The 24098-nt window shown below is 36.8% G+C and overlaps 1 protein-coding gene across 1 annotated transcript in view; it reads right to left on the bottom strand.

The window, feature by feature from the left end:
- Window positions 1–16960: 16960 nt before the first annotated feature.
- The window catches only part of Slc7a11 (solute carrier family 7 member 11), a 74954-nt gene continuing 67816 nt past the window's right edge, over window positions 16961–24098 (bottom strand). Inside the window, 1 exon segment of the mRNA XM_008837821.2 lies at window positions 16961–19608. Coding sequence (XP_008836043.1) covers window positions 19556–19608 — 53 coding nt within the window. The 3' untranslated portion in view covers window positions 16961–19555.

Here is a 24098-nt window from a genome sequence, read left to right as displayed (position 1 = left end):
GGAATAAGAATTAAATGAGTTACTATTATTTAATTGGCATATTAAGTGTGTTTATAGTTAGTGCTTAGAATAATGCTAAAATTGAATAATATGCATTTGATAAATGTTGACTACGTTTAATTGTTGACTGCATCTCATTTTTCATACTCTTTCCAATGTCTTGATTTATTCATGCCTTATATACAGGTATAATTTTACGTGCATGTATGAGGAAAGTCTTGCAAAGGTTTTCGCTTCTTCAAAATAATTCACTCATCTTTTTGTGCAGCAACCTTAGAGGAAATACTTGGGTTCAAATTAAATACGTGTAGTTATGACTGGAGGATTTGAGTCATTGTCTTGATTGAGGAATAGATACAGTCACAGACAATGTGTAGAGAAATCAGAACAAGGGAGAATATTATATGATCAAGTCACACAGATACATAGATGTAAGAGAATGTTGCCTCTTATATCACTTAATATTCTGTTGCTGTGATAAAATATCATGTGGGGCATGGTGGCACACACCTTTAATCCCAGCACTCGGGAGACAGAGGCAGGCTGATCCTTGTGAGCCAGCCTGGTCTACATAGTGAGTTCAGGTCATCTGGGACTACAGGGAGACCCTGTCTGAAAAAGAAAAAGAAAAAAAAAGTCATGACCAAAAGCAACTTATAGATGAAAGCGGTTATTTTGGCTTAGGCTTCCAAATACATTAGAGTCCATCACAGTAGGGAGACACAGTAGCAAGTAACAAGAGCAGGAAAGAGCAATCTCATCTCAGCTGCAAACAGGAAGTGGGGAGTGGTAACTAGAAGTGGGGTGAGGTTATAAACACTCAAAGTCCTCCTCCCCAGAAACATACTGCAAGACTCCTGTCTTAAAAGTCCCATAACCTCCCCAAAACAACCACACCAAGAAGGAGTAAGTGTTTAAATACATGAGCCTATGAGGGACATTTCCCACTCAAACCACTGTACCTGGTATCCACATTTGAAACCCTTTCCCAGGCCAGCCTGCATTCTTGACAATTCTTAGAGACATGATTACACCCTCCATACTTCTCTTAATCTTTAATCCTGTGAGTTGGTTTGTGTTTCAATTGTTCCCAAGGGTACTATATAATTGATCACAGCAAACTTGCTAAAATTGAAAAATGTGTCTTTTCTTCTGGGATCATAAGATAATTCAGTAATCACTGCTCATCATCTTTTCACTTAACATATGCCTGGACCACAGCCTGGGTATGAGAAACAGAAGTCATCCATAGAAGCATTCTTAAACTACAATAAGTGTTGCCATCATCTGAAACAGTCTTAGAAGAGACTCAGCTCTTTGTCCTTCAGTTATGCCTCTTCCTATTTCCTACCCAGTGCCTGTGAGCTCACTGATGGGATTGTGCTACTCTCTTTTCACATTTTCTCCAGTAGAAATCCATCGGCTCATACCATCAACTGCACATTTCATCTACTCCATTAATCAAAATTACTTGTTGAGTAATTAGTGTTTCCAGGTACCATGTGTGAATTAGGTTAGTGCTACAGTGAGAAAAAGGCACAATTCTGAAAAGAAGGTTCATGTCTGTGTGGGGTAGTGTTAAATGTGCTGGGTAGGAAAAGGAAGACATGGTCCTTTTCTGCACCCTGTACCCTGTAGAGTAAACTTCATGGATGGAAAACTCTTGACTCCTATCTAGAAGAATTAGCAAATTAATTATATTGCTGATACTGGGAGAACGTAAAACAAAACTGGTGATGTGTTTTTTGTCCCAGAAGCCAGCTTGATCATAGAGAACATTAATTCCACTGTGATAACACATGCTCTAAGTTTTGCAGGGTTAGGGATCTGTAGGAAAAGGCCTAATTGTGAATGGCTTCCTATGATAGGATAGGTGATTGATTTTTTTTTTTTTAATCCTAGAGTGCAATACAAGAAAAGCCACTGTCCCAAACAGAGTCAAAAATCTCCTGTTAGGCATATCAGTTACTTTGTTCTCCTGTCTGCCTTGCAATTTGACATGTCCTAATCCGTTTATAATTCAAACCCGGAAGAGGGTACTATTGAAAGCCTACTTGAGAAAATTAGCAATGTATATCTAAAATCCTACCCTCTCATCTGAGACCTTGCCCTGTCACCTAATAATACAAACTTGTCTCCAGATGGACTGTTCACCATTTTGAATTCAACACCTAACAAATAAAAACATCCTCCAGTGTCCAATCACTACATAAAAGAGAACTGGAAGTTGGCACCAAGCACTCCTGGATTACTCACACCATCATATTTATTAATTTATTCAGGCTTAGAACTTCAGAGTCACCAATGAATTTTTCATCTCTCTATACTTTTGTATTAGATCCCAATTTAGACTTTTTCATGCTATTTTCCATCCCATTCCCAAACCTCACAAGCTAGAACTGCTGATTCCATATTTTCATTGTGAGTTCTTCAGCAAAAGTGGCCACAGACCTTGCTCAGAGGCCACTTTGACCACAGGACTCCCTTCAGAAATTCTTTCAGTGGCTTCCATCTCCACATCGAATTCCTCTTCTTGATGTAAAAGTGCTTTCATTAGTGGACATAAACCAATTGTATGTATCTATTTCCTCCAATTGAAATATTCCCTCCTGGATGGAGGTTTGTTAAGACTCGGGGGAAGCAAATTAAGGGCCAGGAAGTACACAAAACTGACAAATCTCAGGAAGCTCCTGAAAGTTACAAAACTTATAAGGCCCTTTCCCAAGGGTACATAAGCAATAACAATTGCTCCGGAAAGGAAACTTTCCAAGCTGCAGAGCTGCTTGCAAGTTATGCATGGAGCTCAGGGAAACAGCTTTCATGAGTCAGAGCCCAGGCCAGGGTGCACTTTTCAGTTGTAAGCTGTCTTTGAGACACCCATCTTCCTATAACTCTTTATCCATATTCCTGTAAATAATCCCATTAAACTCTCTCATTCACTAAGCTAAATTTGAGTGGAATCACTTGTTTGACCTATTATCAGTACACTAACTGAGAGTGAAAGGCATTTTCACGTCTCCTCAGGAAAACACACAATATCAACCAACTGTTCTGCAGTTGTTAGCTAACCTCTATTCTGTGCAGAGTGAACCTGGGATGAAGGGACAGCATAATCTAAAGAATTGAACCTTACCTCTAAAAGGAGACTTGCTCTTGTCTCCTCCATCAAGGGTGAATCCAGTGGAGTAAGTCAGAGACCTGGCTAGGGAAACACCCCTAGGAAGTGGGTTTACCTTAAGATAATATGCTTTTACTTCCCAGAATTCCCATGAGCTATAGCACCTCCCTTTTTTTTCTATCTGAGGATGCTGGCCAGACCCTAGCATGTTTTAAACTCCCTGACTAAGACTTTAGGCTTCTTTACTTTTTTTTAGAGCTCTCTTCTTGGAGCGGTATCTGTCGGCTGCAAGTGACTGACCTCCATGTGGCTTTATCCCAGTCCACATGGCTGTTATTCCTTCTCTTCTCTATTCTCCTCCTTCCTTCCAGACAGCTGTGAGATTTACAACTTCGCTTAGAGTCATCTTTTTAAACTCTAAGAAATCATCCTGGAGCTTGAGTGTGTTCCTTGTTCTAGAGCTTGTGTTTGTGTCCATTCTTAAATTCTTGTATTAATGAGACTAAAAGCCTCACAGAGGGAACCTTGATTTCTCAGCTTTCGTATGATGGCTCTGCTGGGACTCCACAAGATTTCTAGAAATACTTCTTTCCTGATTTTCAATTCTTTAATTGGCAGAGGAAACGAACCCATTCCTGCACTCTTTATACAACAATAGCTACATGTTTACTATATGGCTTTATTCAAGTTGAAATCCAACAACACATCATCATCCCAAATCAGCCTTTCTGCTCCTGCCTGACTCTTCCAAATACTTAAGAACAGGTGGGAAGCCCAGCATCACCTACCCTGTAATGTTATTTTATAACTGCAATGCACAGCTTCTTGCTTACCCATATACTATATTAAATTGAGTGTTCCTGTGTTTTTTTTTTTTTTTTTATAGCTTCATCTTACCCAAAATGCAGTAATGTGAGTGAGTTCTTGTGGCTGAAAAATCAGAGTCCACTTCCCACATCATAAAATTCATTGATGATCATATAGTAGCTGTAAAAAAAATTAATGGTCAATTGACTTATAAATAAAAACAAAGCAACTGTGTTCACCTAAAAGATGGTTTGGTTCAGTACTCTAAAATTTCAGAGTAATTTGATCTTCTGCTCTGACCTCTTTGACTTTCTCTATTGCTCCAGGCAGGCCATTTTAGTGATTTCGTATTCATTTTCTTAATCCAAAAATGGAAGTAACGTTTGTCATCTGTCTTATTCATGGAGAGTGGCGAGGAGTATCTTAGTCGATGCGAGGCACATGGCTAATACAAAGTTTAATAAAAATGATAAATAACACCTATTATAAAATTGAACCATTGTTCAATTTCTACTGCCCTTTCACTCCTCTGATTCAATACTCTCTACTGAAATTTGAGAACTTTAATATGATGAAATGTTTTACTAATAATCATAGACTTTCTGCATTAACCTTTTCTTATCATTAGGAACACCTGGATGATATAAAATTATTCTTTTAAGGAAATCAATATATCACTGAACGTGAACCAAAAACATCAGAAGATGGGCTTTAGTCAGAGAAATTTGAGTTTTGACACACTTTCATAAAAACCCTGGGTTCTCTATAACAGCTCTTCAACTAAACCCAAATAATATTTTCTTTCTTAATTTTTGTAATTCATTAAGAAAAACTCTTGTTTTCTTTCCAGAAAAGCTAATTTTCTTTCACTGTGAATTTCGGTGTGCAACCCCCTCCCCCCTAAAAAAGTTCATTCTCTGTATTTCTAAAGAACCAGCAAAAATTAAAACACTTTAAATAATTTTATGACATTGAAATCTTTGATAGTAAGATGTTACTCAAGTAAATGATGTCGAACCAGGCATGGTGGCACACTCCTTTAATCCCAGCAATCGAGAGGCAGAGAGGAAGGTGGGTCTCTGTGAGATCCAGGCCAGCCTGTCTACATAGTGAGTTCCAGGCCAGCTGGGGTTACAGGAAGACCTTGTTCCAAAAGACCAAAAACAAACAAACAAGCAAAGGATGTTTTGTGATACTATTCCATTTGAGACTAAGTTAAGTTTGAAAGTTAGGGTTAGGCCTAACAAAGCACTACAATACTATTTCCTAAACAAATAATCTGCTATCCTAGAGGTGAGCGCTGATGAGTGTTCAGAAATGTCTATCAAATATAATCTGACTTAGAAGAAGACAAATGTGTTGAAACAATTGTAAAATTCCTGAAAATAAGATTTCCCACAGTTATTATGAAAATCTTCTGATTATTTCCTTTTTCAAAGTACATGTTTTTTGTCTATTATAATTTATAAGCATTTTTGACAGTGTGAATTAGGCAAAACACAGGAATAGTGAAGTGCAATAATATAAAACTATTCATTTAAGGAACTCACTATATCACTGAAAGTACACAGAAAAATATCAGATAGTGGGGCTTTAGTCAAAGAAAGTGACCAAAGACTTTAACTTAGTCTCAAATGGAACAGTATCACAAAACATCCTTTGCTTGTTTGTTTGTTTGTTTGTTTTTGCCCTTTTGAAACACGGTCTTTCTGTAACCCCAGCTGTCCTGGAACTCACTATGTAGACAAAGTGAACTAGTTAAGCAAAATATATACACTTCACTTCACCAGCAACTTTCATAATAAAGATGAAGTAAATCTCAGACCTTTATTTTTAATATTTAATTTACTGTTTTAATTTTATGTGTAGGAGTGTACTGCCTGAATGTATGTAAGTGTACCTATGCACCCATGATCCCCTGGAATGGGAGTTACAGATGGTTGTTAGCCACATGTGGGTTCTGGATAGGGAATCCAGGACCTCTGCAAGAGCAGCACTGCTCTTAACCACTGAGCCATTTCTCTAGCCCCACATCTTTATTGATTTTTAAAGAATTCTATCTAGGGGTATTAGGAAAGGGAAAGATTTGGAGTTTTATAAAGTTCAATGTCTGCTTTACATGTGGATTTCATCCTCCTGGAATGTTTCCCCCATCCTGGTACAGACGAATCCTAGAACATTTTCTAATAAGTCTCCTCTCTGCCATCTGCCCCTGTTTCTGCTGTTGGGGTATAAGCTATTACATTTTTTGTTATGATTTGAACCTGGGTCTTTTTTTTTTTTTTTTTTTTTTTTTTTTTTTTTTTTTTGCAGTAATGGGGATTGAACCAAGAGCCTTGCACATGCTAGGCAAGGACTTTACCACTAAGCTCCGGTGTTTCTGTAGACAATCCTTGCTTTCTCTGGTGTAAGGCCTTTACCACACACTTCTCTTCATCAGCAACATTCATCCCTTGACCTCCTATTTGTTTTCTGGTAACAGGTACCTACTATTTATTGTCAACTCAGCCTCCCTCCACTCCAAGACCAAGCCATGTCCACCTAGTTATACTGACTTAAAGCACCCGAGACTTACTCTAATTAGCAATGATGTTAATTGGTATCACTAAGAAAAAAAATATTTCCCCAAATACTTATGCTCGTGAAGCAGAGGTAGTATCTAAGTTGCCTCTAGTACTCATTGAATGGACTGCAGGGCAGTATTTAGTGATGTTTGCTAAGTCAAACAATGAGTAACCTTTAACAATGACTCATTGAGTAACAAATTATGAAGATAACTTGGCACTGTAAAAATAAAACGTAAACATAAATGAGTTTAAAACAAAATTCAGAACATGAAAAAATTTATATTGCTTTTAGATTTTAGGAAATTAAAAACATGAAATAATGACATGTTATATAATCACAATGTCAATTTATGTAATAAGATTATTATCCTTTATTTTTAAGAAAAATAATTAAGCAGGAGGAAAATTACCAGTGTGCTTTTCAATTCTTAAGGTTGAGGTCATCATTTATTAAGTTATTTTATTGTAGCTGGAGGGAATCTCAGCTTTTATGTTTAGCCTGAATTAACAAACCCTGTTTCATACCTTTCAGAATTAATAAGCCATAGAAGTTAAATATTGAAAGGACAGTAAATCCAAATTAATCTTTATTTCAGACTTTTTAAAGCATCAAATACTTTTTAGACCATAGTTTTAGCCACTGAGGGCTGATGGCCAGGTATTCTTAACCTTAAGACCATAAGAACAATAAGAGCACTGTAGAGGTTTGATCTTCAAAGTCAGCTCTAGAGAGTCTATAAATGTAATTTGCAGACATGTGGAGGCAAAGCAAGTGGTGGGTACATTTACCCACCCATCACTTGCCGGATCCCATTCCAGAGTGCATCAGCTCAAGTCCTTACAAATTAGACATAGCTCAAAACATTCAGGTAGACATCATTAGATGTGTTCTACTTGCAGAAATCTCTGTGAACCTGAACTAGCACATTTAAAAGCCTAATGATAGTTCCCAAGCAAAATACTGAACATCATATATTTTTATTAAACACATGTTTGGTCATATTCTCTGTTTTAAAATAAGCAAAGCTACATATCACATGATTTGGATTTCTTTTCTAAAAGTAAAATTATATGAATTTTATGAGTGTCATGGTTATTAGTTTCCTTGAACAATGCTTTCCCGTAGTATGCAAGGGTATAAACTGCTACTTCATCATTCATGTATATTTTAAAGTAAAGCTTAATCATTCACAATTTAGGTTTCAGGCCATAACAGTTTTTCAAGTTACTGTTATTAAATATATATATATTATTATTTGAGCAGAACACCTAAAGGGGAACTAAGTACATTCTCAGAGAAAGGATTAATAATAAATTTTTTGAGAATTTCTCTCTACCTACAGAGAAGGGGGGCAGAGAGAGAGAGAGAGAGAGAGAGAGAGAAAGAGAGAGAGAGAGAAAGAAACTCCAACCACCCAGTGCATTTTGCTTTTGTTTATAAGGTAAGAGGAATAGACTTGTCTCTTTAGAATCTAAAGGTTATATAATTTTAGAGGTATATAAGAATACATCACAAATTGGTTCGTGTTTTCATGGTTTTATTAAATTTTCCCTTCGACAATTTCACAATGTACATAATGCATGCTGACAACTCTCTCCCACAACTTCCCATCTCCCTACTACCTACTTGTAGCTCCCTTCTCCCTACAAATATGTCTCACACATTCATATCTACTCATTTTGTCTTGTAACTCACTGATCTTAACCAGAGCCATCTGTGAGATCATGGATTTAGAACTAGCCATTGGAACCTAGTGGGTTTAACAACAGCTACACTGAAGAAAATGGTTCCACCTCTACCAGAATCTGTCAAGTAGCCAACAGCTCAGTAGTAAGGAATAAGGCCCCAAGAACCACAGCTTCTCCCATGACTACTTGTTGACAAGACCAGTCTTTTATTTTTATGTTTTTTAAAATTTATTTATTTTTGTTATATGTGTATCAGTTTTGCCTGCATATATGTTTAAGTATATTTATGCATGCAATGCCCACAGAAGCCAGAAGATGATGTAGGCCCTAGGAAAAAATGGGGTTATAGAGGCTTCCTCCCAGGGTCACTTTGAACTATCTTTCTTAAACATACCAGGCCCACTGATCACTAAACATAGCCACAATTGGGCTTCTTGATGGTTGTGCGCGTTCATTAAAGGAGTGCCAAGCAGGATCAATGGACCTGCACCTGAGTATCCAGCCACACTTCCCAGACTAGTCCAGCCTCGGAAGACAAAAGAAAAATGTGGAAGAACCCAATAGAGGGATGCTTTTGGAAGCCCTTGTCAAGAAACTCCGATGGACTCTCATATGAACATTTGAAAATTGCCCTATTCTGACTTTTTCTCTTTCCCTGTCTAGAACTTTTAATGCTAATTACTCTTGTCTTTACTTCTCCTTCACATCTCCTGTTCATGATTCAAGGACTTTCTTTCCCCCTTATAGACAAGAGTTATGCAACTTGGAAGTCTTTTAGATAGGCCCACTGAAGGTACTCCAATTGTCTCAGAAGCCAGAGTGGTCTGCTTCCCTATTCCCTACTGGCAATTTGGGTAACCCCTTCAGAGGATGTGTAATAAGAATAGTAGGTAGGAATTGGCTAGGCAGTTAGGGTAAAAAGACCCCAAAGCAAAGTAGCCAGTTTCCTGGCTAAAAGGCAAAATGTCCTTGGGCTTATTAACAACATACTCTGTTCCAAAGGCCAAAAATGTCAAAAGTATTTGGGAGCTTGTATCTAATCCTTAAAAGATTTTAAGGTTACCTCTTCAGAGGAGGGAATGTTGGAGGGGAGGAAGTGGGCATGGATTTGATCAAAACACCTTATATGCATGTATGAAATTCTCAATAAAGTTTTTGTAAAAGTTAAAAAAAAAAAAGAAACAGACCAGGTCCACCTGCTGAGAGATGGTTCCACCAACAATGTCCTGGGCCCTCCCACATCAATTAGCAGTAAGAAAATGCCTCACAGACATTCCCACAAGCAAATCTCTTGGAAGAAATTCTTCAACTGAGAGTCCTCTTCCCATGTGTGTCAAGTTGAAAACCAAGATTAGCCACCACAGCAATTTTCACTGTATTATTTCCATCTGAGTATGGGAGGTCTTTCTATTTTCTAGAGACTTACTCAGTTTCTTCAGTATCTTAAAGGTCTTTCATTTCCTTTGCTAATTGTGTGTGTGTGTGGTCTATTGTGAATGAGAATGATTCCATGATTTCTTTTTCAGTTTGTCTGTCATTGGTATGTAGGAAGGCTACTGATTTTTGTGTGTCAATTTCATACCCTGCCACTTTACCAAAAGCTTTTATAAATTCTAAGGGGTTTTTGCAGGAATCTTTAGGGTCTTTTATATAGAAAAATCATATCATCTACAAATAAGGATACTTTGACTTTTCTTTCTTTCATATTTTTCTTGAATCACTTATATTTCCTTCTCTTTTGACTTTAATTCCATTTATATGACATACTATATTATCTTTTGTGTGTTCTAAAAATTCTTAGGAGTAGACTTCCATGAATTCACTTTTATAAATTTAATAAACATAATTGAGTACTCACTATGCTTTCCTCCCTAGTTTCTTAAACTGTAGGTTTGCAATCCCACATGGGGTCACATAATTGATACGGACAATCATGGAAAAATTTGGCAATCGTAAAAACTTTCTGAATGGACAATGCCCAAAAACTGATTGAAAATCAAATGCATAATAAGTCCATTGTGGTTTTGGTAGTTCTTGTCCATACTGCATCACATAACTTCATTTCAGCCTTGATTCTGAACCTACAACATATGCACTCTACACTGTGCATGTCATGATGTTACACCACACAGACCACTGCTGTCTGAAATGCCTCAGCTCAGACTTCAGATTGCTATGTGTTATTAATTGTAGTGTTTTTACTGTACGTATATTGTTTTTCTGTTATAGAAGCACAGTCATTTAATTATGGAAAACAAAATTTAACAAACTTTTTGGTTCATTTATTTTTATATTATATGTCTGTATGTTTTGCCTGAATATATATATGTGCCTCCTCCCATAGAGACAAAAATAGAAGAGGACATCAGATCCCCTGGAACTGGAATTATGGATGGTTGTTAGCTGCCATGTGGGTGCTGGGAACCAAACCTAGGTCTTCTACAAGGTCTTCTACAGTGCTCTTAACTGCTGAGCCATCTATCCAGCTGATAAACATGAAATATTTGTGTTTATTTTTTATGTGTATGCATGTTTTTCCTGCATGTAAAGTGTCCCATATGCATGCCTAGTGCCTGTGGAGCTAGAAGAGGGCATTGGATCCACTGGAGCTGGAGTTTCAGACAGTTATGAGCAGCCATGTGGGTATTGAGAACTGAACCCATGTCTTTTGGAAGAGCAACAAGAACTCTTAAATAGTAAGTCACCTCTGCAGTCCAAAACCAAAATTTTTTAATGTTTCCTGACTGTAAGTTCTTGTGTATACTATTTGCATGTATTTGGATTGTATTGTATTAACATGTTTGGCTTTTTAAAATTATGGACTTGAATTCTAATTTCAAAAATCAGTAATTTTGACTTATGATTAGGATAGAATTTCCAACAATTTCTAACATGTCCTTAAACTTATTTCTACCATTCAGCACTAGGTATTTACAAAAAGTGGCATTCTCAGCATTGGTGTTTATAAAATCAAAATATCAGTCAATTCTCAAAAACACTGAAGATGCTCTATATCCAGCAGTATCAAATATTTGAATAAAATTTAACTTTTTCTCTGAAAATAAAGAGCATAGCTGTCTCATTGGTATGTAGTGTTGCATTCATCTTTAATAAATGGCAAAAATAATATGTAAATCAATGAATTGCTTTAAAATTAAAGTTATGATTTATTATCAGTAAATGTTTGATCTGTATATCCATTTTGTAGACCTACAAACTGAAGGTTGTGTAAAATTTGTTGAGAAAAAGGAGTCATGAGTGGAAAAAGTTGAAGAAGCCCTGCAGTAGTCCATGAAAGATAACATGGACAAATACAGGGAAAGAAAGTCCAGCCAATCAGTAACAACAGTGTCCAATGAGCTCTAAAAAGAGAAGTGTCCCAGATGATGACGGCCAAGGATCAAGTCCTGAACCAGCTTAGTGAGGATTTCTGGAAGAGATGAGTTTTGAATTCAAAGTAGAAGTTTGGGTAGATGTTTCCTTTGTATAAAGAAAGGAGATGGGACTAGGAAAGGAACATCTAATTCCTATATGAATTTGCATTGCATAAATAATAATACTGATGTGTTTATAGAAAATATGGGAGACTACATAAAGAGGGAAGACTATGGAAAAATATATGCATTATATGAAGGAATTTATATTTCATCCATAAATAATATATGGGAAACTATTGAAAATCTGAGGTTATTTGTGGTTCACAAATAATATTCTAATGAAACATGTGAGGCTCAATTAAATGGAGAAAATTCTCTTGTGAAAGATAAGAAACAAAAAGGACCCTAAACTCCCACAAGTGAAAATAAGTCATTAGGTAAGTCAGAGCAGAGGACAAAGAGACATGGGCTACAAGGATGCTATGTCAGAGGTGGATCCCAGTGCAGAAAGGTAATGTAAAGAGGGCTAGTTCAACACATTCACAGAATCAGTGAGACAAATCCAATCCTTAAAACGAAGATCTCCAGGGACTAGAGAGACGGCTCAGCACTTAAGAGCACTTGCTGCTCTTGCAGAAGACTCGGGTTTGGTTCCCAGCACCCACATGGCAGTTAATAACCATCCATAACTCCAGTTCAATGGGATCTGATGTCACTTTCTGACTTCTTTGGGCATTGCATGCATAGGTGCATACATACATACATACAGACATACATACATACATGCAGGCAAAACATTCATGCACATAAAATTAAATAAATTTTAAAAACCAAGGCCTTCAATTTAAAACAATATTTATTACTGAAAAGAAGGCAAAGCACTGTGTTTAGTTTATAAACTATCAAATATTTATTAAAATGTCTATTTAAAGTATTTTCAAGTAAAAATATATACAAAACAGATATACAGAGTTAGAAACAGCCAGAAGTATAACAAATGTGCACATACATAAATACAACTGAAATATAATTCAATGCAAAGTGGAGTGACATCATATTGCACCAAAATTTATTCCATATGAAAAGACAAGCAGGAAATGTTCCCATCAGATGAAAGCACACTTATTTCATTGTGCTTTACCACTTACACAAATAGCCCATAAACACCATCTGGCAATGTGATTGCTGCACCCAAATTCTCCCCAGAGGGAAATCATTTAGCTGTAGAAGAACCCACTTTATTTCACATATCACATGTTGGTATGGCACCAGTGCCAAGGAACCCTAAGAAACATACCGCAATCCACAAATGAAAGCTCTTTAAAACTGTTCCCATTTCATCATTTAACATCTTAGCACTCTTAATACAGTTAGAATATGGAAGCAGCAAAACCATTTTGTCTGTTAAGTGTTTAAAACCACTCAATATAAGACATTGTCTGAAATTTGTGCAATCACATCACCTTTACCAAGACTCACTGTCACAATGCCAGGATGAAGAAATGCTCCCAGAGATGAGGAGATTGGAGAAGAGTAAGTATTCATCTTAGCTGCATCATTGTAATGCTGTATTTTATATCACCAGGTCAAACCCACTATGCTTTGCAATTTAGGAAATGGTTCGAGGTCATGGCAAATACATTCCAGATCCAACCTAGGGTTTAGCAGGTCTGTGAAGTATAATTTGAGCACAGATCAAAGGGACAGCTGCCAACACAGCCCTCAAGAGTAATCTGACTACCACTTTCCTACTGGGCTAAATTCATTCCATCAGTGCAAGTTACTGATGTTTGCAGAATGAAAAGAAATTTAAACACATTTATTTATAGTACCCAATATGTTAATATGAACATAGTAACATAATTAGAATTTTCTCTACCCCCTTGACCATAGGAAAATAGTTACAATTACTAGGTCAAGCATTTAGATAAAACTAAAAATGTCCACATTTTATAAAATAATTTTAGATATAATTAGAATAAAAACATATGTATGATTCACCATGAATGAATTATGAATTAGTAGCCAAAACCCTCCTTTACCAGTGCATCACTACCATGTTACCCATTCTAAAATGATAACTAAGCTCTATGAAATTTAAATTTAAATCTGTATCGAAAATATAAGACAAATTAAGTTCAGCAAGCATTCAATACAAGGGGCAATTTGTCTTGCCTTCTCTGGCATGTGCTTATTAGAGAACCACAGGCAACTGGCACAGCACTAGTAAGACATAACTATATGTTTTGTTTTTTCCTGTTTGGCACAGGCAGAAAACATAGCTGATGCTAATGCTTGCAAAGTTCCCAAATGTTGAAAAATACTACTGAAAACTCATTCCTGTTGTGCTGAAATCCATCGACAGAGACACACAAATTTGAGACCAATATCTTCATTCGAAGTAAAAAACTTTTTAAACAAAATATACAGTACTACAGTTATGGATTCCAGGAACTTTCCTAAAAGAGTGACACTCTCTGAACATGGATAATATCAAGAAGAACTCAGCTAAATTTTGATTACAGAGTTCATTTCAGTAACAAAACTCTTAAAGGAAATTGTTGGGTAACAGGCTTCTCCATGGAGAGGCTCAGACTATTTAAAAGAGTTGGAGGATTCTGGTGATTTTTGCAACAACCATTGTCATAGATGCATCCAGATATATAACTTTGTATATATACCTATTTTTCTATATAGATATAGGTAGACATATAAAAAATAGAGTTTTTTTTCTTTCAGAGCAATAAAATAGTGCTATTGTCTGGTATTTGAAATAATTAAAATGTATAGTAATTTAATGTGAATAAATTCTCATCTTTAATATACATAAATTCATTTGAAACAATGTGTTTGATTTATCTGAAGTACTTTTCTACTTCAAAGAAATATTCTATTACATTACTGAGTAAGCAAAATGAAGGAGAAACTCTAGGAAAAGATTAATTCAGCCTAGAACCAGGGAACCGCACTGCTTTGTCTCCTGGTGTGATATGATTATAGTTCTGAGCCTGCACCTAATAAGGTTCATTAGTAAGAATATGTGAGGTCCACCTTTACAAAGCACATTTTAGTCAGACCACACAAACCCAATTATAGTAGTAACATCCAAAGACCTAACACATTTTCCCACAAGATGCTGTGCAAAACACCATCGCAAGAAGTGTTCAAAATATAGTCACTGCTGCCAAAGAGATAACTGCATTAGTTTCCTCTTTCCCTTTTTGGCCTTCAGCATGGCCTTTAGTGGCTTCAATAAGAGATAACAAGGACTTAGCAAGCAGGTCTTCTAACCAATAAGTTAAGTCCTTTGAAAAATCATACTTAAAATAATTAGTAGTGTATATGCTAAGGGGAGAAAAATATGTTCATTTTTGAATGGCTGCAGCCATCCATATGGCAGTCAGAGTCCTAATGAGTCACAGTTTCTTTAAAAGGGTCATCTATAAAGCCATGCAGGCAGTTATTGATGCCATGAAAGTACACTTGATTCAAACGTGCTGAAATGCATACATGTAGCAGGTAGCTATTTGGAGACTCTAACCATCCTCTGTGCATTTTAAGGTCATTGGAAATATAGAAAAGAAAAATCCCAAGAAAATTCTCAGTAAGAAAAGCTTGGGAAGTGAGTTTTAATTTGCATTTCTTCAAATACCATCTCTGAGGCATAGTGTCAACAACTGAAAGGAGGGAGTCATTACTCTATTCAAATGAAGTAGAAGTGTTAGAAAAAATCAAGTTAGTATTGTGATGAGGTGGTAAGGAAGGACAATGTCTCATAACAATTCAAACTGGTGAACTTTCTATGAGCCCATGATTATTCATGATTTTATGAATCTGTATATCACATGAAAACAGACAAAGCAATTTTTTCAGGCACCAAATATTTTTAAAAACGAAATAAAAGGAAGAAAGAATTACTTGAAAAAACTGACTACTAAATTATCTTTCTAAAAATACATTACTAATAATCTATGGCTACCCAGAAGTCACACTTTTAGGTAGTACATACATTGAGATAGACTTTAAAAATACTGTATGGGAATATTTAGCTAAAATATATATGTAGGCAATTCTTTTACCCATATATAATGTAAACAGGCTATGCAAATGACTCATTATCTACCCTTATTTGTGTCCACTATGAGCTTCTTGCCAGTTACACAATGCCATGGTTTAGTTCCTGACTGGATGGTTAGGAAAATAAAATGTAACTCTGTAAACAGTAGCAGCACCAACACACTGCATGTATAAAGCAAAGTATATAAAACTAAGTTTCCTCATTTTCATTTGAATCTCAAATATATTTCTCTCCAAAACAAGTTACAAATAAAACCCTATTCATTGCTTTTCTGTCATTTAAAATGTGACACAATTGAAAACAAATTGAAAGTATTGTCCTCTATGTGACAGATCTTATTAAGAAGCCACCAATATTAATATATGCACTACAGTTAATGGATCACTTAAATATTTAAAATACATATTCTACAACTCTGTGTTTATTTTTAACGGAGAAAATAATGGGAGTTATTTTTATCTTATTCACAAAGGAAGTTGTGGCTATTGTAGAGCCAGAAGTGTATGCAATTTTCCTGGTCTTCTTCATAAAATACAAAATTTCTACCCAGAGTTAGTTACAGGATCTTGGAAGGAGCTTGCTTAAGGTGGAGGCACCAAAGCTTGAGCTTCATTATCTTCTCAGGATAGTCACATATGTACAACAGATAACTGTTAATGCTTTTCTGATTTTATTGCTTAACTTCTAATCACACGCTCCCTTCATTCCTGATACTCTGACCTTCAGTTGGATATCTTTTCACAGTTCACACCTCAATTACAAGAGATCAACATTAACAAAAGTCAAAGTTGTTCCCTTTCTTAGCATTTCATTCATTTCCAAATTAAGATAAAATAAGACTGCTCATGAACACTTCTGTTATGTAATTGTACTCATGTTAACCATCTGTTAATATATCAAATGACCATTGAGGAAATAATTTAACCCAGAACATAAAGTAATCTGGAAATCTATTTCTTCCTGGTACATACTTTGCTATTAGATAAACTGCAACCCATCTAATGAAACCTAGTCAGCTATGCGGCTCCATGCCTACAAGGTTGGGGATTTCCAGTATGAGTGCTCAGGCTGCAGCCTCACTCTCGGTCTCCTATCTGGAGCCGGCCATCTTTTCTAGGAGAAATCTTTAATCTCCTAAAGAAAGAAGACAGGTTCTACCTCCAGCTACCCAAATCTACCATTTATAAGTCATTTTAAATCAAAGGGGGAACCTAATGCTTCTGAAACAGGGTCAAAATAGCACTTCAAGAAAAAATTTTTTTTCTACAAATATTCAGAATTGTATAAGGAGAATCAAATTGTACTTAAGCTTTGGAAGCCTTTACAAGACCTTTAAAAGTCACAATCATATATTTGAGGTTTTAGGTATTAAGCAAAGAATATTTGAAAGTAGAATATTATTTCTCTTAAACTGTTTTGACTGAATTTGTGTGTTATAGTAATTAACTTATAGGTTGATGTAACATTCAAATACACTGGTACGATGTTTCACATGTCTTCCATTCATGCATATGTATATCAATCTAAGATATGAGAAAAGGGTTATTTCATATAAAGACACACATATACAAATGTACAGGATAGTTTCTCGGCAAGAATAAGCCTTGCACACTATCATTTTAAATAAAAACTATAACTATGAATTACTCTGAGTCTTCTTATGGTATACCCTCAAAATAAGCAGAAGGACAACTCAATCAACAGCTTTTGAAAAGAGACACTGGCTGAGGTGTTTGCTTGGTTAAAGTGGCATTATAATGGCATTACAAATTTAACAATATAAAAAACCCTTTTGAAAGGAGAGGGAGAAGAATGAAGTGCATTCTTGCTAGCCTGCACAATGATGCATTTAAAGATGCTTTAACACTGAAGATTGAGCTCAATCTGCCATGGTGGAAGGAGGACATTAGCCTCAGGGAGAACCAAGAGCTGCAGATCCTTTCCAGGATGAGTTATTCCATCTTTTATAAGAAATAGTTCAAGAAGAACCTGCTCTTTTGGATCTTATGAGTCTAGACAGTAATAGAAACATCACCTCTAACAATATATATTAGTGAAAAATATGAACAAAATGAACAGTGTATATTGGGACTAGAGACTACAAATAACATTTTGAAAAGCCTATGTCAGTAAAAAAAAGCCCCCCCCCCAGATTGTTACAAATTTACTTAGAAAACTAAACACTAGGTTTGATAAAAAACAACACTCAACCATGGGTACATACTACATGTTACTGAAAACAAAATAATTGAAATTGGTGAATTGCTCAAAATTAAAAATTATCATTTCTATTTTGGGCAATTATCTATGAACATTTAATGACTTTAATTAGCATAATTTTTGAAATTTTCTTATTTTTGAATGAAAAAAAATTAGGAGATGAAATTTACTGTGGTCGTGCTGAGCAATTCATCCTTGGATGGTACAAACAAATGTCAACAATTTTCACCATTATATTAATCTCGTTTGAAAATTCCATAGTGTTCTCTAGCACCGGCATAACAACACCCATGTGAGCACACAGCCGACAGACTCCCCTTCCAATACATTATTCTTAGTTAGCTCCTTTGCAAGTTGAATGATATCTAAGGTGAGAAAGTGATGGAAGGAGCTTAAATTCAGAAGTAGAAAAAATTTTTAAATCTGCTGTAAATCTTATTTATCAATACCGTTTCTTCCACAGTTTTTATGTCAATCTGTGTCCTTTCCTAATTGATCCAAATAGTTCACCTGGAACCATATTTTAACCAGACTGTAAAGGAAAGACACAAACTATCAAAGATCATTACCATGTAAAAACAACCTTAGAGAAAAAGAAGAGTGATCAGAGTTACTAACAATGCACATACACATAGTTATAGAGGTAAGCTTAATATTTGGGGATTTCTTATTGGCAATTTTTCCCATATTTATATCGTCATGTGAAGATTTAAGCAAGTTTATTCGTGAAGCAGTAAATTACTACAGAGGTGGTTCATAAGTGGATGTCATACCAAGCTGTACTCATTTTCCCAACCAAATGAATACTATGAAAACAAAACGACACACTGAACACAGAAGCTTCTGACAGTGAATGAAAAACATATTTAACATTATAAATTGTTAAGGATTTTCACTCAAACATAAGTCCTTGGGTTGCCTCATAAACAATAACTCTAGCAAGCCTTCTTTATGTGTTCAGGAAAATTAGGACCTAGGTATGGATGTACCTCAGTGGTAGACTGCTTGCCTAGTTTGTGCAAAGGACTGGGTTCAAGCCCCAGCAATACACACACATATATATACACATGCACACAGGCACATATACACAGAGGGACATATAGAGAGACACAGAGAGAGACACATAGAGAGACACAGACACACACACACACACACACACACACACACACACATCCAGCTTTTGTTCCAATGCTCTGGGTATAATCCATTGAATGATGAGTGATATCCAAGTTGGTTTCCAAGAGAAAGCAATACAATGTCAATGTAAAATATTTTTCCTATCCTTTTTGCCGCACTATGATTTTTTTTCATAAAAATAGAAAACATTTTTCATAGTATAGACATATACAGTAGGTAAAAGTATGTTTACAAAACCCAAATATACAGAAAACATCTTGTTCTTCAATTTAAACTTTCTCAGTCATGATAAGAAATATTGTAAAGAAGTCTTTTCCCTGGCCTGACAGGAAGGCATCAAACTCAAGAACAGTGTGAACTCATGGAATAATTTACATATTAGCTTTCTACAAGTACATGGAGTTATAACTAAGTTTCTGAGAAACTGGTTTGAATACACCAAAGAATATGAACAGAAATAACTGATTCTTTCAGTCCATCACCAAGTTGTTTCCTTGAAGTAAGATCCATCTCTGTCCTTGGGCCTATAGCCAAGATTTCGATGAATTATATTCATAATTTATTAGTCTTCTGGTACAACTTCTAGTATTATCTGTAATGTTCTTGTTATTTTGTCTACAAAGAAATGAGAAATTAAAATGCATAGAAATCAGAATTGCATTAAAATAGCAAAATATGAATTATTTGGGGTTGAATATTGAAACCACACAGCTACCAATTTTGTAGCACTCTTTCAAGAGTAATTTATTTCATTAGAATCCTATCATGCTCAATTAATTTACTTGCCATTTCTGCAACTTCCCATGATAGCTTCTCAGTAAGAATACGGTAATGTTTTGTATTCAAATAAGAACATTTATTCCTGAACCAGGAGGTTGGAAATACTTTGAGAGAGTAGGACCAAGATATAAATATATGTTTAAAAATATGCTTTGTATTTAGCTCAAAATGGGTTTGTTGACTTTGCATTTGGGAGATCACAACCAGCATTCCTCAAAAGAGTCAGGAGAAAAGTGTTTATTTCTCATATCTAATGTGCAGTACTAGTGAGAAAAATAGCCTTAGTTATCAAGACCTTGTTTGCCTCGTAGGTAGAATGAAACACTTGGACTGAGTCAGTGGTCATCAAGAGCTGGTCCCTAGAACATTAGCATGCTCCGTTATTACAAATGCATTTTTTCACGTTCAATCCTTAAGCTACTAAATTGGAAGCTGAAGGCAAGACCTAGAAAGAGATAACTCGAACAGACACTTGATAACTTATCTCAACAGTCCGAGAACCCTGCAACTCTGGTTTTAGGGACAGTCCTAATTGCTCTTTGTCATGAATCCCTACAGAAAGTCTTCCAATTTCTACCAATCCTGCAGCACCCTAGGATCCAACCCCTTAAAGTTTTCAGACTCAAATCATCTCTCTTTCAGCCTCTGCATTTCTCTTCACTGATGACTGTTACTCTAACAGGCCCTTGAAAACAATCTTTACACTAAAGCTATGTGCATCCTTTGCTGTCTGATCATTGTGGTTTGAATGCTAGATGCTTCCCCTAGGGTCATGTATTTGATCACTTGATGATTAGGCAGATTTTGGAACCTTTAGGAGGTGGAGCTTCACTGGAAGAAATAGGTTAATAGGAGTAGGCCTTGAGATTGCACAACCTGGCCCCACTTCCTACTGAGTCTCTGCCTCCTCACTGCAGATATCGTGATAAACCGCTCATGAAGCTGCTATTGTCATGCACTTCATGTTATGATGGACTGTATTCCCTCAAAACATCAGCCAGCCAAAATAAACCCTTCCTCCCTTGATTTGCTTCTTGTAAAATATTTTGTCACAGCAACAACATAAATAACTAATAAAATCATTTTTTAACTCTTCAAGTATTCATTTATTTATAAACACTAATGAACATATTTAATCAGTGTTTAGCACGCTTTAGAAACTGAGCAAGCTACTGGGGCTACAATCAAGAACAAAACAGACACAGATTGTAGGATTTACACTGCAGTGGGTCGGGATGGTTTTTGTTGAGCACTTGCTCCATGCCAGTCTCTGTACCTGGCATAGCATCCCCAAGGCATCCCCATAACCAGCCTTTGCTGTTGGCATCTTTATTATCTCCTGCACCAAATAAGGCTGACAGGAGTAATGAAGCTTGAAAGTGTGGGTGACATTGGGTACATTAATTTTGTAAAGGGTCTCATACAATACTGCCAAATGATAAACCGTATGTATTTTTTAAACTGTATTTTGTAACAGTCCACTCTACCTTGAGACAACAATTAAACCCATTTTCAGTAAGGTAAATGGGAAAATTATTCTGTAAAGGTAGGTGTTCGTGGAAAATTAAGTATCTATCAATGGTGTGGGAAATGTGGCTTTTGTAGGCGCTCAAGGAACTAAGTTATCTGATAGTAAGTTAAAAAAAAAAAAAAAAAGGAAAGACAACCAAGAGATCTCCAAGGCAACAGTGGGGTTAAAGGGACAAGTCCTCCCTGAACTGCTCTGCAGCCTCTGAGCTAATCTCCACAGAAGTGCCTTCTCACCCAGCCTCTGTCCTGCACAGCAGACATGGAAGCCTTCTCCTAAGGTGCTTTCCCACACTATGGAGCCCAGCACTTTGCCTTTGTAAACATCTTGTTTACCCATGTGAGAGCCCTACATCCATTACAAACATGTGGAAGCAAATGGGATGTCTCTGCTCTGTGTGGTTTCCCCTTCCTGAAGGCTCAATCTGGATTCTGTGCTAGCACAGCAACACAGATGTCCAAAGTGTCTCTCTTCTGGTTCTGCCCACACAGTCCTTTCTCTTCCCCCAAGTTCAACCAGCCCTGTTGACATTCTCCCCTGGCCCCTGATGCCAGAACTTAACATGATGGAATGTAATTGGCTTTTGACTTCGGCTGTAGGTAAACATGGGTGCTCCAATGTTTCCTTCTATACTATCCTACAACATTGGGGGCAGACATAGGTGCTCAACAGAGTCAAGGAAAGTTCTAACAGTGCTACAGAAGATGCAACTTTGGAGTGCCACACATGCTCGTCTATGCTCACAATAGAGTTTGTGGCTTTACAGTTATAAATCTTTAAATAAAGGTGAGCTAATGGCCTACCTTTGGAGTTTTCAGTAATTACATCTTACAGGACCTAACAGCACCACAGTACTTGCAGCTTTTCTTTTCATGTTCCCTTGTTATCCTTGAAGTACACCAGAACAATTGACTTTGCAAAATCTCATTCACACCAGCACACCTGGCTTCTGCAGGGGAGCAACAGCCAAGACCGAGTGGATTTGTGAAGCTGTGCAAAGCAACTTTATGTTCGGAATATTAGTATATTCTCCTAAACAGGGTTTTAAACTCTTTCATATGCTTGACATCTATTTATCAGAACATCTTCCGAACCCCTAAGAAATGCAGGCACGCTTAATTAATTGAAACTGTTGTTCTCTAATCCTCGTGAAAAGTATGCCAATGCATTAACTAGCTTTCAGAGACATGCCCCAAATGAAGTTATCTTGTGGGTAACATATGCTTTCAGGGCTCTAAAGGTGCGAACTTGCTGTTCACAAAGATGGATTACAGTCATTCTGTTGTTGGCCAGAGTGGTTTTTACAATCAAAGATTTTGTTTAAATCAGGCTGCCTCCCGATCTGTACCCAAACAAGAGGGACCCTCTACAGTTATTGCTCTTGCTCTCAGCGGTGACTGAGTTGAACTGATAAACAGAGACTGCCAAGTTCGGTGGCTGCTGCAAGCCCTGGCCCCAGTTCCCGAATCTAGCTACCTCTGTATTCCCCCACACATCAGGGAGGACCTGCTCTCTTTTCTTTCTTGAGATGCTCACGTAGCCGGAAATAAGTAAATAACATAACCGAACAACCAGAAGAATTAAGTTCTCTGTTAGAGATGGCAAGAGAAAGCTTCCACATATCTGACTATCCCCTTAAGAACTTGCTTTCTTTTAGTCATGGAAATGCTATCACACAAAAAGTGGCTCAACACTGGCATCCTGTGGCCAGACTTATTCATCAAATCTCTGGAAATCCCACATCCTTGAGCTGGGAACACACTCCCTGGTTGTCTGTGCCAGCAGCCTTGCAGCATTTTCAGACTGCTGCCTATTTTTACCTCCTGCTTTTCATGGAAACAGCCCAGGTACGGTATATTTTGCTAAACTGTCCTATCATTCTCCCAGGGCTAATCTATTTCCATATATTAAGGGTAAAGAAAAAAATCCTGATCACACAGATAGAGAATTTTGCCAAGCAAAACAACATATTAAATTACCAAACACACTACTCTGAGCAAGGCTCTCCTGCCTCCAAGTTCACATGGAGTTTCTTTCTTACAGAAAGTACATCTTTGGGGGAAGGGTCAGGCACTGCTGCAGGACTGGATTGTTTTGTCTGTGTATGTTTTGTTTTGGCCAAAGGCTAAGAAAATACTTGCAATTGTAGCAATAAATATTATGAATTTTCTTTATTTTACTACAAGAATACTGCCTAAGAGGAAAATCAAAGAAAATTACAGAGGATTGCTGCTCTCCCCTACTCTCTTTCAAGGAGGCTATAAAGATAAAGTTACAATGATCACAGTGCAAAGTAGAAAGGCTGTGTCCCCAGTAAGACTTAACAGCATTTTTGAGAACCAAATAACCATTCTGGGACTCCTCCGCTGCTGTTCCTCTCACAAATGGCTGACACTAAATTCAGAGGCCTCAGAGATGTTCAAAACATCATTAGAGACAAAAAAATAACAAGAACTCCAAAATTACACGAGCATGGAAAGGCAACAAAGAAGGATCAGGGAGGAAAATTGCTGGTGTGAACTGGCAACGACATGGTTGAAAGCATGTATGTGTCACCAAGAGGGGGGGAACTCTGAGCAGGCTGACAGCACAGAGAGGAATAAAATGCCTGCGGGGTGGGATAGAACAATGAGCGAGTTCCCACTCAAGGGCTGCTGGCTCTTTCTTCTTTGATATGCTTGGCTCTCCATGGTGCTCAGGCCTTTTAACTATCTGTGCGCCTGGATCTCAGAGATGGCTCCGAATCCAGCCCTAAGCTCTAGCAAGAACCCAAGCAACATTAATATGAATTTTTTTT

Source organism: Nannospalax galili, unplaced genomic scaffold (genome assembly GCF_000622305.1).
Source record: "Nannospalax galili isolate Female #2095 unplaced genomic scaffold, S.galili_v1.0 scaffold96, whole genome shotgun sequence".
Lineage (NCBI taxonomy): Eukaryota > Metazoa > Chordata > Mammalia > Rodentia > Spalacidae > Nannospalax > Nannospalax galili.
Note: the sequence above shows the minus strand (reverse complement) of the source record. Positions and strands in the feature narration are given on the sequence as shown.